The 15407-nt window shown below is 52.8% G+C and overlaps 7 protein-coding genes across 7 annotated transcripts; 3 read left to right on the top strand and 4 right to left on the bottom strand.

Annotated features, from left to right (window-relative positions):
- Positions 1 to 118: 118 nt before the first annotated feature.
- Positions 119 to 1840, top strand: PRP45 (mRNA splicing protein; the record flags this gene model as incomplete). Its single annotated transcript, XM_049340094.1, has 2 exons — positions 119 to 296; positions 351 to 1840. 2 exons carry the CDS (start codon positions 119 to 121, stop codon positions 1838 to 1840), a joined length of 1668 nt encoding a protein of 555 aa, XP_049202416.1.
- Positions 1841 to 2455: 615 nt separating this feature from the next.
- On the top strand, positions 2456 to 3539 carry J4E93_002147 (uncharacterized protein; the record flags this gene model as incomplete). The annotated part of the gene is made up of 3 exons (XM_049340095.1): positions 2456 to 2680; positions 2748 to 3260; positions 3312 to 3539. The coding sequence occupies 3 exons, from the start codon at positions 2456 to 2458 to the stop codon at positions 3537 to 3539; spliced, it is 966 nt and encodes a 321-aa protein (XP_049202417.1).
- A 476-nt stretch (positions 3540 to 4015) lies between these two features.
- Positions 4016 to 5916, top strand: J4E93_002148 (uncharacterized protein; the record flags this gene model as incomplete). Its single annotated transcript, XM_049340096.1, has 3 exons — positions 4016 to 4972; positions 5024 to 5537; positions 5597 to 5916. 3 exons carry the CDS (start codon positions 4016 to 4018, stop codon positions 5914 to 5916), a joined length of 1791 nt encoding a protein of 596 aa, XP_049202418.1.
- Positions 5917 to 6132: 216 nt separating this feature from the next.
- Positions 6133 to 6525, bottom strand: J4E93_002149 (uncharacterized protein; the record flags this gene model as incomplete). The annotated part of the gene is made up of 2 exons (XM_049340097.1): positions 6133 to 6320; positions 6378 to 6525. The coding sequence occupies 2 exons, from the start codon at positions 6523 to 6525 to the stop codon at positions 6133 to 6135; spliced, it is 336 nt and encodes a 111-aa protein (XP_049202419.1).
- Positions 6526 to 6832: 307 nt separating this feature from the next.
- Positions 6833 to 9522, bottom strand: J4E93_002150 (uncharacterized protein; the record flags this gene model as incomplete). Its single annotated transcript, XM_049340098.1, has 3 exons — positions 6833 to 8729; positions 8786 to 8844; positions 8911 to 9522. The coding sequence occupies 3 exons, from the start codon at positions 9520 to 9522 to the stop codon at positions 6833 to 6835; spliced, it is 2568 nt and encodes an 855-aa protein (XP_049202420.1).
- A 685-nt stretch (positions 9523 to 10207) lies between these two features.
- Positions 10208 to 11906, bottom strand: J4E93_002151 (uncharacterized protein; the record flags this gene model as incomplete). The annotated part of the gene is made up of 3 exons (XM_049340099.1): positions 10208 to 11234; positions 11320 to 11836; positions 11891 to 11906. 3 exons carry the CDS (start codon positions 11904 to 11906, stop codon positions 10208 to 10210), a joined length of 1560 nt encoding a protein of 519 aa, XP_049202421.1.
- Positions 11907 to 14049: 2143 nt separating this feature from the next.
- On the bottom strand, positions 14050 to 14835 carry J4E93_002152 (uncharacterized protein; the record flags this gene model as incomplete). The annotated part of the gene is made up of 2 exons (XM_049340100.1): positions 14050 to 14582; positions 14673 to 14835. 2 exons carry the CDS (start codon positions 14833 to 14835, stop codon positions 14050 to 14052), a joined length of 696 nt encoding a protein of 231 aa, XP_049202422.1.
- Positions 14836 to 15407: the final 572 nt, after the last annotated feature.

Below are 15407 nucleotides of genomic sequence, written 5' to 3' on the forward strand. Positions count from 1 at the left end.
GAACCAAACGCCGAGGATCTGATGAAATCTTGCCCAGCAACATCATCACCACCACCATTGCCAATCGCGATACCCAACCCCCGTCACATCGCGAACTGCCCTTACGCCTACACCGACCATGTCCGTCGCAGCTTTGTCCAAGTCGCTGCCAAAGCCGAAGTACTCGGGCGAAGAGGAGGAGCTCACCAACAGCACGCGCGTGCTAACCGCAGAGCAATATGAAGCGCAAGTAGTCGCGAAAAAGGGCCCGCCCCCCTATGGCCAGAGGCAGCACTGGAGACCCCGCGCGCCTGAAGGTAAGCAAAACACGTATGGAAGACACACGGGAGATGTACTGACATCATCTCTAGACTTTGGCGATGGAGGCGCATTTCCGGAAGTACTCGTCGCGCAGTACCCGCTCGACATGGGAAAGAAGGGCCAACCATCCACATCCAACGCGCTTGTGAGGAGAGTCGACGGCGAGGGCAAGACCAAATACGACGAGATTGCGCGACGCGGACACGGCGATTCGAGGATTGTGCAGGCCAGCTTCAAGGACCTCATTCCTCTGCGCCAGCAGGCAGACGCTGGCGAGCTGGACTTGTCGCGTCCGTCTGCGGAGGTTGTCCAAGCAACCAAGGAGAAGACTGAGCAGGCCCTTATGGCACTGGTCCAAGGGCAAACTGCCGCGCAACGGCCCAAGAACGTACAGGGCAGGAAGAACGATGAGCCGACCTTCGTCAGATATACACCCACGGCTCAGCATGGCCAGGCCCAGGGCCAGACGCGCATCATCAAGATCCAGCAAAGACAGATTGATCCCATGGAGCCACCCAAGTTCAAGCACAAGCGCATTCCTCGCGGACCACCATCGCCTCCCCCACCCGTCCTCCACTCGCCGCCGCGAAAGCTGACCGCCGAAGACCAAGAACTTTGGAAGATTCCACCCCCAATCAGTAACTGGAAGAACCCGAAGGGATACACAGTGCCACTAGACAAACGTCTAGCAGCCGATGGTCGAGGGCTGCAGGATATCACCATCAACGACAAGTTTGCTCAATTTGGTGAAGCGTTGCAGGCAGCGGATAGACATGCACGAGAGGAGGTCAAGCAGCGTGCGATCATGCAGCAAAGATTAGCGGAGAAGGAGAAGCTACAAAAGGAGGAGCACCTGCGAAACCTGGCGAGAGAGGCACGAGAACAGCGCGCCAACACCTCCCGAAGACGATCACAGAGCGAGTCGGACACTGATTCGGAAGAAGAGGCGGTGCGGAAGCGAATGGACGCTCGCAAGGAGCGACGGGAGGATTTCCAGCGCGAACTCCGTCAGTCGCGGATGGGTACCGAACGCAAGATCCAGATGCTGGCTCGGGAGCAGAATCGTGATATTTCCGAGAAGGTCGCACTCGGTCTGGCAAAGCCAACACAGAGCGGAGAGTCCATGTACGACTCGCGGCTGTTCAACCAGTCCAGCGGATTCAACGCTGGTTTCAACGAGGACAACCACTACGACAAGCCTCTCTTCGCAGCTCAGGATGCTATCAGCAGCATCTACCGCCCGAGTGTACAGCAGGATGACGGAGAGGACGAGGGGCAGACATACGACCGGATCACCAAGTCGAGCAAGTTCGAAGTCCTTGGAAAGGCTAAGGAAGGCTTCAAGGGTGCAGATCTGCAAGAAGCCCGGGACGGACCAGTTCAGTTTGAGAAGGATACTGACGATCCGTTCAACATCAACCAGATGATTGACGAAGTTCGTGGTGAAAAGGGCGAGAAGACAGGAGAGAAGCGTTACGGCATCCAGGAGCCTGAGGGCAGATCAGCCAAGCGCGCCAGGGTTGACGATGACAGTGATTGAACGTCTTTTAGCATTATCAGGACATATTTATGGGCGTTTGGGTCTTTTGCATAGCTCGAGTTGCTAGTGCAACACTGTAGCATTTACTGCGATCAAAACGGTCATCATTGATCTGGCTCAATCTTCTTAATACAAACCTCACCACATATACTTGGGCGTCCATGGCCACAATAGCCTGCGCGATTGTGTTACCGCACCTACAGAAAAGTCGTCGTGTATGCTTACTACCCGCCATTGCCCAATTGGTCAACTCCCAAGGATCCCAGTCTCGGAAGGCGCACCTTCGTCGGAATGCTGCACCGACAGCAGCTTCCGTCCACCGTCCACACCATACACACCTTCGCTCCACAGCCCCGCCATGCTATGTCGCACGAAAGCGCAAGCCAACGGTAGAGCCTGAAGCTATGCGCCTTGCGCTGGTGTGCTTGACTGGCCGACATGCTGCCGGCTGTCGGATCTCGATCGTACTGCTAATCGTTCGCTGTTTGCTAACATCCGAATCATACTTACTGCGCAGTACTTTAGGTCTAATCGCAATCGCATAGAGGGAAAGATTGCCTTGTCCTTTGATGAATTCAAGTGCATCCTCAGAAACTCGTCATCAGAAACGTCATCATGCCGGAAGAAGCACAAGCTTCACAAGCTCAACACCCTTCCGCGGTATCGGATAGCCAGGAGCACAAATTCAACCCGAATTTCACTCAGGCGGTAATCAATGCGACGGGACCAAAAGCTACACCCAGGGTCAGACAGCTCACAGCGGGATTGATACGGCATCTTCATGACTTTGCGAGGGAGAATGAACTCACGGTCGACGAATGGATGACAGGAGTCGAGTTGGTACGTCAGAAAGCTTTCCATATTTATGATTGTGAGGGTACAGCTCAGCATACTAAACCAACGGCAGATGAATGCAGCAGGTCGCATGTCAGACGCCAAACGCAACGAAGGCCAACTGCTCTGCGACATCCTCGGCCTCGAATCGCTCGTCGACGAGATCACCTACAAGCTCGCCTCTACCGCTGCCGACGAGCCCACCGCGACTGCCATCTTAGGCCCCTTCTACCGCCATGACGCCCCGAAGCTACCCATGGGCTCCTGCATCGTGTCTAAGGAGATAAATGAGCAAGGCGATCGAACATTGATGCACGGCATCGTCACGGACTTTAGAACCGGGCAGCCTATCGAGGGCGCGGTGGTGGACGTATGGCATACGGCGCCGAATGGTTTGTACGAACAACAGGATCCAGACCAGCCAGAGATGAATCTCAGAGGGAGGTTCACAACGGGTAAGGACGGCAAGTACAGCTTCTACTGCTTGAGGCCGGTACCTTACCCCATACCGTTCGATGGGCCAGCAGGCAAAGTGTTGCAAGCGCTGGATAGGCATCCGATGCGGCCGGCGCATATACACTTCCTGGTATGTGAAGCCTATGGCGAACGTGTAGCCTGTTGTGCTAACTTATCTTAGCTCACAGCGCCGGGTTACAAACCTATTGTTACTCAGATCTTTGACAGAAAGAGCAAGTATATCGACGACGATGCCGTTTTTGCGGTCAAGGATTCCCTTATTGTAGACTTCAATCCTTTTGAAGGAGATCCGAAAGCAGACTTTGAGCTGCCGTACGATTTCAAGATGGCGAGCTTCGAGGATGCGAAGAAGCATTCCGTTGCAGGGACGACAGAAGAAAGCGCGTGATCGGTAGAAGTACAAGCCATCAAAAAGCTTCAGCATCGTTTACGAGGTATTTCTCATTTGAAGCTCTAGTTATCATGTTCTAATCGCAGCTGTCTGTTTCCGATATCATTCCGATATTAGGCCGATCTCCCCGCACTGTACCACTCCGCTAACCGTCTCCAACCGAACCGCGGTTGTCATACAACGCCTTACGCGCACGCCCTAGACAGAGGCTAACATCATGTGAATGTTATGGTGTTTAGCGTCCGTGTTCCGTGTTGTTCCTGCTCTTCTTCTAAACCTTGCTTACGTATCTGCCTCACTCGGACATTCGGAATCCTCGGCACAGCACACGGTAAGCTTGTCGCGACTATATCTACGCGAGGGTTACAACACATACAAACAACACAACTAACAGACGTGGAAAACAGAGGTGTTGATTAATCACTTGAGACCTACAATACTCGAAAGGAGGAAGACCTAGAGGACAGCCCATCATGGCAGACAGCAGCAAGATAACCCTCGGCCGCTACATGTGGGAGCGTATCCACCAAATCGGCGTCGACACAATCTTCGGTGTACCCGGCGACTTCAACCTGCAATTCCTCGACTCCATCTACCTTACCCCAGGATTGACCTTTGTCACCAACCAAAACGAACTAAACGCCGCCTACGCCGCCGATGGGTATGCCCGCATCAAGAACACACCCGGGTGTCTCGTGACCACGCACGGTGTTGGTGAACTTTCAGCTCTGAACGGCATCGCAGGTAGCATGAGTGAACATGTCAAAGTTGTCCATGTCGTTGGACAGACTACGCGGGCGATGCAGAAGAACAACATGATGATCCATCACAGTATTGGAAACAAACCAAATCATCAAATGTACAACAAGGCTAGTGAGGGGCTGAGGTTCGCGGCTGCAGAACTCTGGGATGTTGCGGATGCGCCGAAGGAGATTGATAGGGTGCTACGGGAGTGTGTCATCAAGAGTGGGCCTGTTTACATCTTCTTGCCGCTGGATTTGAGTGCCGAGATGGTGGATGCTGAGTTATTGGAAACTCCCATTGATCTTGCGCCACACGTGGATAAGGAGGCGCGGGATGACGCTGTCAAAGCTATCGTGGCCGCAATCGCCGAAGCCAAACAGCCAACCGTACTGGTAGACGCTCTCGTCCATCGCTTCAATGCTGTCCAGGAAGCTGCGCAGCTAGTCCGCAAACTCAACGTCCCTTTCTTCTCAGCAACAATGGGTAAGGGCATTGTCGATGAGACAGAAGAGAACTTCGTTGGGGTATGGAACGGCGAAGTCAGTTCTCCGGGCGTCAAAGAAGCAGCGAAACAGGCAGATTTGGTGATGACTCTGGGGTACATACCTGCTGATACGAACTCGGCCGGGTTCTCGAGACCGTTGGACGAGACTAACACCATTCACATCAACCCACACGATGTCGTCGTAGGTTCCTCGCATACCTCATCTCATGTCTACTACTAACACATCCCGCAGGTCAAAGGCAAATCCTACCCCAACACACCCATCAAACCCCTCCTCGAAGCTCTAACCACCGCACTACCATCAACCCCCCAACACAAAATCCCCGAACCACAACTCCCACCACCCCGCACACCCCTCGACGCAAAATCAGCCCACCTAACGCAATCCCAACTCTGGCCCGCCATCCAATCCTTCATCCGCCCAGGCGACGCTCTCATCAGCGAAACCGGAACCTCGAATTTCGGTCTGTGTGACATTGATTTCCCAGCGGACATCAGGCTCGTTACGCAGATCTACTATGGTAGCATCGGGTTTGCTACTGCTGCTACGCTGGGTGTGGACGTTGCGCGGAGGGAGCTAGACAAGAAGGGAGAGGGACGGACTATTCTCATGACGGGAGATGGAAGCATGGCTTTGACGATTCAGGAGATTGGAACAATGATCAAGGCGAAGTGTAAGGCGATTGTTTTTGTGATTAATAATGAGGGGTATACGGTTGAGAGGTTGATCTGGGGGGCGAGGCAACGTAAGTTTACTCTTTGTCTACATTGAACGCGACACCGAACTAACCACCAACGCCTACAGCATACAACGACATCGTCCCGCACAACTACTCACACCTCCTACCCCTGTACCATCATCCAGACCCTTCATCTTCCTTCCATCGCGCAACCACGCTATCAGAACTCAGCACTATCCTCTCAAAGCCGCAGCTGCAAAACCCGCAGAACGTCCAGCTTGTGGAGCTCGTGCTGGATAAGATGGATACGAGTTGGAAGCTGGGGACTGCGCTCGCGTGGAGGAGCGAGGAGCACAAGGAGTACCTTACCAGAGAAGGGTTTGTCGATACGTATGGCGGGTGGGGTTTGGATGGCAAGGCTGGGGGGAGTGTTAAGTGGAGTTGAGGGGTTGATGGGTCGAGGAACAAGAAAGAGGGTTGTGTGCATAGACGTAGCTGTGGTTGTGTGCATAGATGTAGCTGTTTGTATGCATTTCGATGATAACAAATCATTTATCTCATAGATTACAATCCTTCACTTTGATAGGTCATCATCATCATCGTCCAGCTGTCTCTCCCACTTCCTCCCATCCCTTCGTCTTTCCCTCCACCTCTTCCATACCTAAGCAAACACCCCCAGCAAACAAAACCACACGACAATCAACTCGTATATCATAACAGGCTGCCTCTCCCACCCATACATGACCGCCGCGAAACCCAATCTCAGCGGGATGGTCGAAGCCATCATGCGACGATTACCCTGGAAGGTAAAGATGAGTTGGTACCAGCCTACTGCTACTGCGCCGAGGCCTTTTTTTCCCTCGTTAGTCCGGGGTTGGAGTCACTAAGGGGTGATATGTGGCTTACCCATCGATTGCAACGTTTTATCTGGACCCTCCATACCGGTGATCGCAGAGTACTCTTCTGGGTTGATGAACGGGTAAACGCCGAGGGCTATGTTGACGATGGAGTGGAGGATGAGGAGGAGACGCGCCATGCGCGATATGGGTGACATTTTGGCGGGTATGAACGTATTCGACAGTCTTGAAGATGTTTAAAGAGATGGTATGATTGACGTTTGAGATGTTGCAGCGAAGGATGCAGCTTTCCAAGGCATTGGCACCAACCCCGCTAAGGCAAAGCGTGCCGCTTTTTAGCGCCCACGTGGGCGCGGATGTCTCCTGGCTTGCGAAGTCTTGGTTCTTGAACCACTTCTATCATCATTTACGGTTCGCTGTCCACAGACAGGATTGGTGTCTACGGTCGTGCGCGCATGGAAAATAGACAATGCAGGTACAACTGACGTGCAGCTGACACGCGCCTCAACCACCATACCCAGGATTGCCGAAACTACCACCCGCAGCCCACCCATCCAGATCGTAAAACCACTCTGGACTCCTCCCAAAATGAAAGCCGTCTCCTGAATCCATGGGTACCCCCTGCATGTACGCGTTCATATCGATATCCAGCCCCATGTTCACGTCACCCAGATCGCTATCTAGCATACTCAGTCCGTCCATTGTGCCGTCGAAACAAGGGAAATCTATACTGTTGTTGCTGCCGGTTTGGGCGCCGGTGCCAGTAGGTAGATGTTTCCCAGTAATGTCATCAGCGCCCTCGCCTCGACCATGCTCTCTTCCTGCGAAGCTGCCGCTGGAAGGACTGAGATCGATGTCTTCGCCGTGCTCTTCGCGGTATACTGATGCTAGTATCTGACCCATTTCCTTGGTAGATGACTTTGCTGCTTCGAGCACAGCTATTTCGGGGTCGGTGCCGGCTATCAAAGCGTCGATGCGTGCTAGTGCGCAGTTAATGAAGACAACGCCCTTTGCATTCGTTTCGCCATTTTGGACACGGGCAACTGCTGTGTGTCGGGATGATTCTAGGATTTGACGTAGGGCGTGGTACTGTGGTGGTAAGGATGTCAACCCTGTAGATGAAGATGTTGTTGTTGGGCGTGTGGATATAAGGGGAGCGAATAGCGCCAATTCTTCTTTCCTCTCGTTGATCTGAGAGTTGAGTTCGTAGTATACGGTTGACATGGCGTAGAGGAAGAACGACTTGAAGAACCCCACGCATCGGTGCGTCATGCGCGTCCAATCGTCCTCTTCTCCTGGTCCTAGCTCAGTTGCTGGCGCGTAGATTGCTAGTGATGTATCGAGACATATCTTCCTGGAGTAATGATAGCGTGGGTTTTCGCTTGCTTTGGAGAAGTAGGGGCGGTGGAGGCAAAGGACGAAGCGTCGGACTAGGGTATCAGACATCTTGATCTGGAAAGGCGTGATGTTGTGTCCTGCTGCTAATGCTGATTTGAAGAACATTGTTTTCTCACGACAAACGCTGATGAGTTTGGTGCCTATACGTAAGACATCGTCGTATGATAGGTCGAAGCGCAGGTTGTTGATTACCCTAATGATCTCAAGGCGCGTGGGAAGGGTCTGTGTAAAAGCAATCTGTATGCTGCTGTCCGTGAATACGGTTGCTGGCTTCACATCGAGTGGTGTGTCTATGCCGTTTCCCATATCTTCGTCGTTGATGTTGGAGGGTGGCTTCGTATCGTAGTCGTTCACCGAGATCATAGGCGGCATGCCCATGTCAAGACTACTTTGAGCAGTGATTTCCAGAACAGTCGCCCAGAGTCTGCGTCGCATCTCGCCATGGTAGACACTGATCTTTGGAAAGTGAGATGGGTCGCGATGTAAGCCCAGATGCATCGCCGTCCGCAGCATCGTACCTGCAGGTATCCAGATATGATCACCATCGATGCCACATACTTGACGTGCAATCAGAATCAATATCTGTATCTGCAGTCCTATCATGTTGAGCCGTGACTTCGCATGAGGTGCACACTGCCATTCTGCCGCAGCTTGGATCCATTTCGCAGCTGAGACACGAAGTTTAGCTTGGTCGGGGCCATCATAGAACGGCACGGCAATTGCGCATACCAGCAGAAATTTGTGAATAATGGACGGCTTTGCAGGCGTGGTGCCCAGCCAGTAGGCATCGTAGACTCTTTTGAAGGAAGGGACGTGTAGAACGCGAAAGACACCTTCGAACGTGCGGAGATAACAGTCGACCAGTGCGTCGCTGATTTTTTTCGGGGGGATACACGCCTGGAGCTCTGGAGAGATGGAAGGCTGCGACATGCGAGAGGCCTTGATGATGCGAGCCATTCGCTTGACCTCTGAGACAGTAGCATACAGCTCAGTCGATTTGTTCCTATATGCTACAATTAGGGCTACTGTATTTAGAGAAAGACTGGAAAAATGACATACACCTCTTTCCTGTTTGTATTGTGGTTCGTTGTAGTGTTTGTGTCGCCGAGAGCGTCATACTGCTGTCCGTCAATTGAGTCCCTTCGAACAGAGGAACCGAGACAAGGGAGGTATTAAGCACTTACAGGATCGATAGCGTTCATCCAATGACTCTGACCATAGTACTTTGCCTTCACAAACTGGGCGCTTGTGTCACTTGCACTTTCCCGTCCCGGCGACGTACCAGTCCTTGGGTCATCGTTTAGAGTAGCGCTTGCCAGTCGTTCTTCCAGACCCTGGATCCTATCCAACAAGCTGTTGATGATAGAGGCTTGCGCAGAGTCTGAGTGCGAGTTCAAGCTAAAAGCCGGTCTATCGGCGGGGAGAGGTTTCAGCTGGCCGTCGCATTCTCCAAGAAGCCCAGGTGCCACATAACGATTGACGATTGCATCAAACTGACTGGAATGCTCGGGCTTATGAGGAGAAGACCGAGCCGGATTCTGGTCGTGGTCGTTGCTGCGACCTGTAGAGGCATCATCCTCGGGTGACCTTTGGGGTTCTGACCGAATCCCCGGACGTGGAGGTCTAAATGAGCATGTCGCTGATTTGATCCTAGTACAAGCACCGCAAGGTTTCCCTCGGTCGCATTTCACCTTGCGCATGCGACATTCGACGCATGATAGTGCTGGTCTTCGCCGACGTTTCGCTGGTCCGTTACCATCTGTGTCTGCGGACTGGATGGTAGGTTGCTCAACCATTTTGGCCCACGAATATAAGAGAATTAGTCGCGGTTATCTTGACTGCGTAGTGAGAGTCGTATACAGAATTCAGAGATTCTGACATGGTTGCTGGTAGATGGACAGGCAACTGTCGGTGTTCTGTGGAGCAGCTCGGTGCTCGGTCATTTCGGTCATCTCGCCACTGAGTCCGCGGCAGGGGCGTTGGCCTGCTCCTTCCGTCTCTCGTCGCAACAACACCATCATTGCGGCGAAGGATTCCAGCTCGCATTAGCCTGGGAACGGTGTGCTTACACAGTCGCGTGTACTGACAGAGCGATAGAGTGTATGGCTGTGCCTCGCGACATACCTCCTTTTTGGGTAGCGTCCCAGCCTCCGCCAGCTGAGTCCCATTCACATTAACCACAAACGGTGCCCACAGCCTGACGCAATCATCAATACCCAACCCCTAAATGGGACTAGCTAAACCTTGAATCGCATCAGGTCCGAATCAGAGAACGGTATTGACTAATTAGATAATGTACATTGTCTAAAGAGTTCTTGCAATGGTCTGTATTCAAGTACATCTGCTTATATCCTACAGGCACAAAGCGCCCCGAAATGCACCAACAAGCTACCTAGGCAATTCTGCCTGACGATGATCATACTAGGCCCCCAAACCATCCACCTCACCATACGCTATAACGCACAAATATCTGCGCGTTTCTTACACACTCTCCGCATCAACACAGCTGTATGATGAGGCATCAGTCGCAGCACCACCCTGGTAAACAGATACCAGCGGGTAAGGGCAAAGGTCCCTCGACAGCACTGTTCCATTGACAGGTTGCGTTCCAACTGCCGGTAGGGTGTCTGGAGCTGTACCATTTTCGACCCAAGCGACAAGTTGCTGGAGCGCATTATTGACGGGTGCAGGACCCGGGCCACCTGCGCAATGATGAAGGCCAGGCGCAAGGAACAACCTGTAATACTCATCCACATCGGCATCCAGCGCGGCTACACGGTCATAGTACTGTGTTGACCCACCTGAAGGAATCAGGTCATCTGCGATGCCGTGCCAGGTGAGCAACTTCCCTCCTGCTTCCTTGAAGTCTGAGAGATCCGCATCGTTGGTGTTGATGATCGAGTCCCACTGCTGTTGGCCGGCGTACATGTAGTCCGGTAGTCGATCCGCGGTAATTGTGGAAATGTCAAAACTAGCGTTCTTCTCGACGAAAAGCTGGAAGAACTCTGCGCCGAGTTGCCAGGCAGCGGTGGTGAGGCAGGTACCTGCTGCTTGGCAGTCCGTGTCGGTCGTTGCCTGGAGGGGTGCGTCGAACGCGTATCCTGGGTAGATCTTCTTTCCCCGTCTGTTGGAGACACCATACCATGTAGCGTTGGCTACAATTGCTGTTGCGTTGGAAATAATATTCGAGCTGCTATCTCCGCAGTTGGAGGGCTGCCCGACAACGGTGAATGGGTAGAAAGTACACAACTCTGGGATGGATATGATCGAGTCTTTGACGCCGTCCAGTTCATCGCAGGCGGCAATTGCTGCGATCCTAACCGCTTCGAACTCGCAATTGGGCGGGTATTCGCCGAGCGTGTTCATTACAGCTTGAGCATGAAACAAGCTTGCCAAGAGCGGGATAATGTTCAGCGCGGGTGCTGCAGCGATAATACCATCAAACGCTTCAGGGTAACGTTGAGCCAGCATCATGCCTTGTCTACCTCCCTGGGAACACCCAGTCCAGCTGTTTCGGTTGTTAGCCTGTGCGTCCCAGACACACGATGAAGCGTTGACCGCGAGTAACATCGCAATGTCAAGGTCATACATACTAAGAGTAAGCGGGAGCCTTCTGATAAAAGCTCTCGGTAACCATCTTCCCGAATATAGAGAGCTCGTTCAAAGTAACAGAACCAAAGTTCTGTAAAGCAATCACATCGACATTACCCGGAGATTTGAGCGCCCAAGGAAGAGCGGATACTTCAGTTGCATTATGGCCACCGTCGGTGGAAGCTGCCGCATATCCCTGAATAATGGCCGGGAGTAAGCTCTGATCGAAAACACCAGCGCGCCAGCCGCCGCCTCCCACACCATTGAAGCGTCCGTTCCACTGCTCCGGCAGCCATATCTGGAGGTTGACTGTGTCGTTCTGCCCTGGATGGGTGTAGGCCATCTCTACACGGCAGTAGGAGATGTTGTACGATGAGACTCCAAGAAGCGGCACGAGTTGTTCGGCTGGGATAGGCGAGCCTTCTGGTGTCCATTGTGTCTTAGGCTCCGCAGTAAACTTCGTGATTGCCGTGCCATTGAGGTAAGGTTGTGCAAGGCTTGAACAAGCCAATCCGTGCGCTGTTTGGGCTGTTAGAAACAGAGATCATGCCGAATGGATCGGACTCAACATACCTAAAGCCGAATACATCTTGTTCAAGAAAAGACACGGTTCGTGCGAGATAGGGATTTGATTTTGAAATAGGTGATGACTCTCTCTAAGGTGTGCAGCAGGATGGTGCCTGCGACAACATCACTTATATACGACATGTTTCGTTAGCTGCGATGGGAGGTGGTTCGTCAACACCTAGCTTTTTCCATTATGATGACAATAGCGGCATAGCCGACCTCGCGAGATGGTGGTCCATCAGGGCAAACGAAAACGAATAAACGATTTGCGTGCATTAGCAGCACTGGGCGATGTGATCGCTGGTAATCCTGCCTTGTCCTTCTGGAGCATAACTACTTCGGCAAGGCGGATGTTACTCTTCCGGTGCAGGACCGGTAAACGAGAACGAGTACCTCTTTGATCGGCATCTTTAGCGTCAACCTACCAAATTAGGCATCCTTTTGGCACCAGGCACCAACAAGTCTCGCCCCCGCATCACGTCCAAGCCCATGTCGTTCTCGTTTACAAAAAACCCCAGGCTCACGGAAGCTTACAAACGAAATCACACCCACCGATAGGAGGAAACCGGATATGCGAGTGCCGAGAATTAGTCGGAATGGCAGTGAAACGATTCCATAGGAAGTCGCGGGCTGGATGCGACACGTGCAAGCGACGGCGGGTCAAATGCGACGAAGCCACACCTAAATGCGGTGCTTGTGCTCTACGACAGGAACCATGCACATACCCACCACAGAGTATCTCGACTAGGTCTAAAAGGACAGCGAAGACGGCCTTGACAACAATAAGCTCATCGTCATCATCACCACAGTCACATGATGAACCGAGCAAGTACACCTGGCATTCCCTCTACGATGCCTACAGCGGCCCATCCTCCCGTCTAGCCACCTATGATGCGACACGAACCCTCGAACTACGCCTCATGCACCAATGGACTACAACCACCTACCTCACCTCCGTGCACCGCAACGCGCTCATCTTCCGCGACTACGCCGTTACCAAAGCGTTGCAACACACCTACCTGCTAGACGTACTCCTCGCCTTCACCTCCTTACACAGCGCCAGTCTCGCCTCCTCCACCACCGCTTCCCACGACCACGTCGCCGCCGCGCTGCACTACCAGAACAGAAGTATATCCGAGCTTAATGAGCAGGTGTCGCTTGCTTGTATTTCGAAAGAGAATCTCGATCCGGTTTGTCTTATGACTGCTCTTCATGCCGTTGTTGCGCTTATCGCGAGTCTGATTCCGGCCACGCCGGGTGAGACGTTGGAATCTGTGTCGAAGGTACTAATGCGTGTGAGGAGGTATACGATGGGTATGAAGGAGATAGTGGAGGAGCATAGTGCGTGGGCTAATAGTGGGGAGTTGAAGCAAATACTTGGAAGTCCTGTTGTTGAGTTGGTGGGAGAAGAAGGCAGGGCGTTCACGGCGGAGAAGCTGCGCGCGTTGACTGATGCTATACTCGCGAATATGGATCTTGATGATGCCGCGACGCCGTTCTTTCGTGGTACCCTGGAGAAACTGGAGAAGGCGTATATGGATAGTCATGGGCATTCGGTTGTTCCTTGGTTGGGGACTGTGGAGCCTGAGTTCTTTGAAAAGGCGGATATGGGGCAGGTGCCGGCGCTGGTTATACTGGCTTGCTGGGGCGCGCTTAACTGTGTTCTGGAGGATATGTGGTGGATGCAGTATTCTGGGAGGAGGATTGTGGAGGAGTTGGCTTGCCAGCTCGAGGGCTGTGACAGGCGGTGGAACGAGATCCTGGATTGGTGTTACCAACAGGTTGGATTAAATGGCAGAGGTCAGTAATTGTAGTAGAAAGGACGACCGAGGCGGGTCTGGAAAGTTTATGTCGTTCTTTTCTAGAGGATGTATGAATTGCATCGTAGGCGAAACAGTCCAAGTCATACTCGTTAGCTCGTTCTCGTTTACGCAAGGCGCTGGGATTTGATTGCGGTGACGAGACGTGGAGGGATTGGTGTGAGCCTGCAAGACTAGTGTGTGAACCCATGTGGTACCCACAAAGGTACTGGGGAGATTGAGGTAACTAGCTCTACGTTAGCATCTAAGCCCGCTTGCAGCACCATCTCTTCCACTTCCTCTACACCAACACCTCGCTAAATGCCACGACAACTACTCATACACCGCATAGCCACTAACCCTCATCTACATGTCCTTTGTCAAATCGTAAATCTTCTGAATCTCCTTAAGCTCGCCCTCGTGGTCAAACTTGAGGTCCTTCAACAATCCGTCTCCGAATCCAAAGACCCAGCCGTGCACGACAGGGAACTCGTTCTCAGCCCAACACTGCTGCACAGCCGCTGTCTTGACCACGTTCCGACACTGCTCGTACACGTTGAGCTCAACGAGCTTGTCGTACTTTTCCTCCTCTGTGCCGCCGTTGGCCATAACATCGTCGAGCTCTTTCTGGTGCAGTCTGTAGACATCGCGGATGTTTCGGAGCCAGGGGTTCAGCAGACCCATGTCCTTTGGTGTCATGGCGGCCTTGACACCACCGCAGCCGTAGTGGCCGCACACGACAATGTGCTTAACTTTGAGGTGGCGGACCGCGTAGTTGACGACGGACATGACGTTGAGGTCGATGTTGTTGACGAGGTTGGCAATGTTGCGGTGGATGAACATCTCGCCGGGTTCGAGACCGGTGATGGCTTCGGCGGGGATGCGGGAGTCGGAGCAGCCTGTAGGTATTGGATTAGCAAGTTCTAGGTGGTGGGTGGTATAATGGAGGAGTGTTATAGGGCAATTGAGTCATTCCAGATGCAACTCACCAATCCATAGATACTCGGGTGCTTGTCCTGCACTCAGATCCTTGAAGAAGCCTGGGTTCTTGTTCCTCATCTCATCGGCCCATTTCTTGTTGTTTTCAAAGATGCGGTCATGGCTCTGCTGCAGGTACTTGCGCACCTCCTTTGGCTCTTCCTTTCCAGTCATTCTGGGCCAGGAGAAGTTTCGTTTGGCGGTAGTATTCTGTGGGTTGGATGCTTGCAAGAGGGATGCTGCCCGTCCGGTATGACAGGTTCGCAGGGAAGTCTGATGGAGTAGAGAAGAGATCGGAGAAGAAGTATGCAGTAGCGGTGTTGAGCTTGATAAGAGACGAGAGGCGGGAGCGAAGGACTGCCCCGCTGCAACTAGCTCTCGGAGAGCGTGGGGTAACCGGTGCGGCATGACAGGACAAGAAAAAACGACGCGCAAAGGCAAAACGCCAATCCCAGAGCTGCGGGCAGTTTCGGTTTTGTAAGGGAGGGGACGCGACGCTGAAATGCTCGAATTATTTTGCTTCTGCTGCGCGCCGATTGGGCGCTCTGACGTCAAAGGATTGGCTAAGGATCTTTGGACCCCTGTTGTCGATCAGCGGGCGATGGGTCTAGCAACCAGATCTGGGTCAAACCATCGAGACGGTGCAGCCTCACAATATCGCTACGAAACAACCCAAGCATTACCGGCACATCAAATCCGTTAGCTGGTACACAGTATTCGCCAGCTGCACAAACAATATGGTTCTT

Source organism: Alternaria ventricosa (genome assembly GCF_023758065.1).
Source record: "Alternaria ventricosa strain BMP 2768 chromosome Unknown scaffold_3, whole genome shotgun sequence".
NCBI lineage: Eukaryota > Fungi > Ascomycota > Dothideomycetes > Pleosporales > Pleosporaceae > Alternaria > Alternaria ventricosa.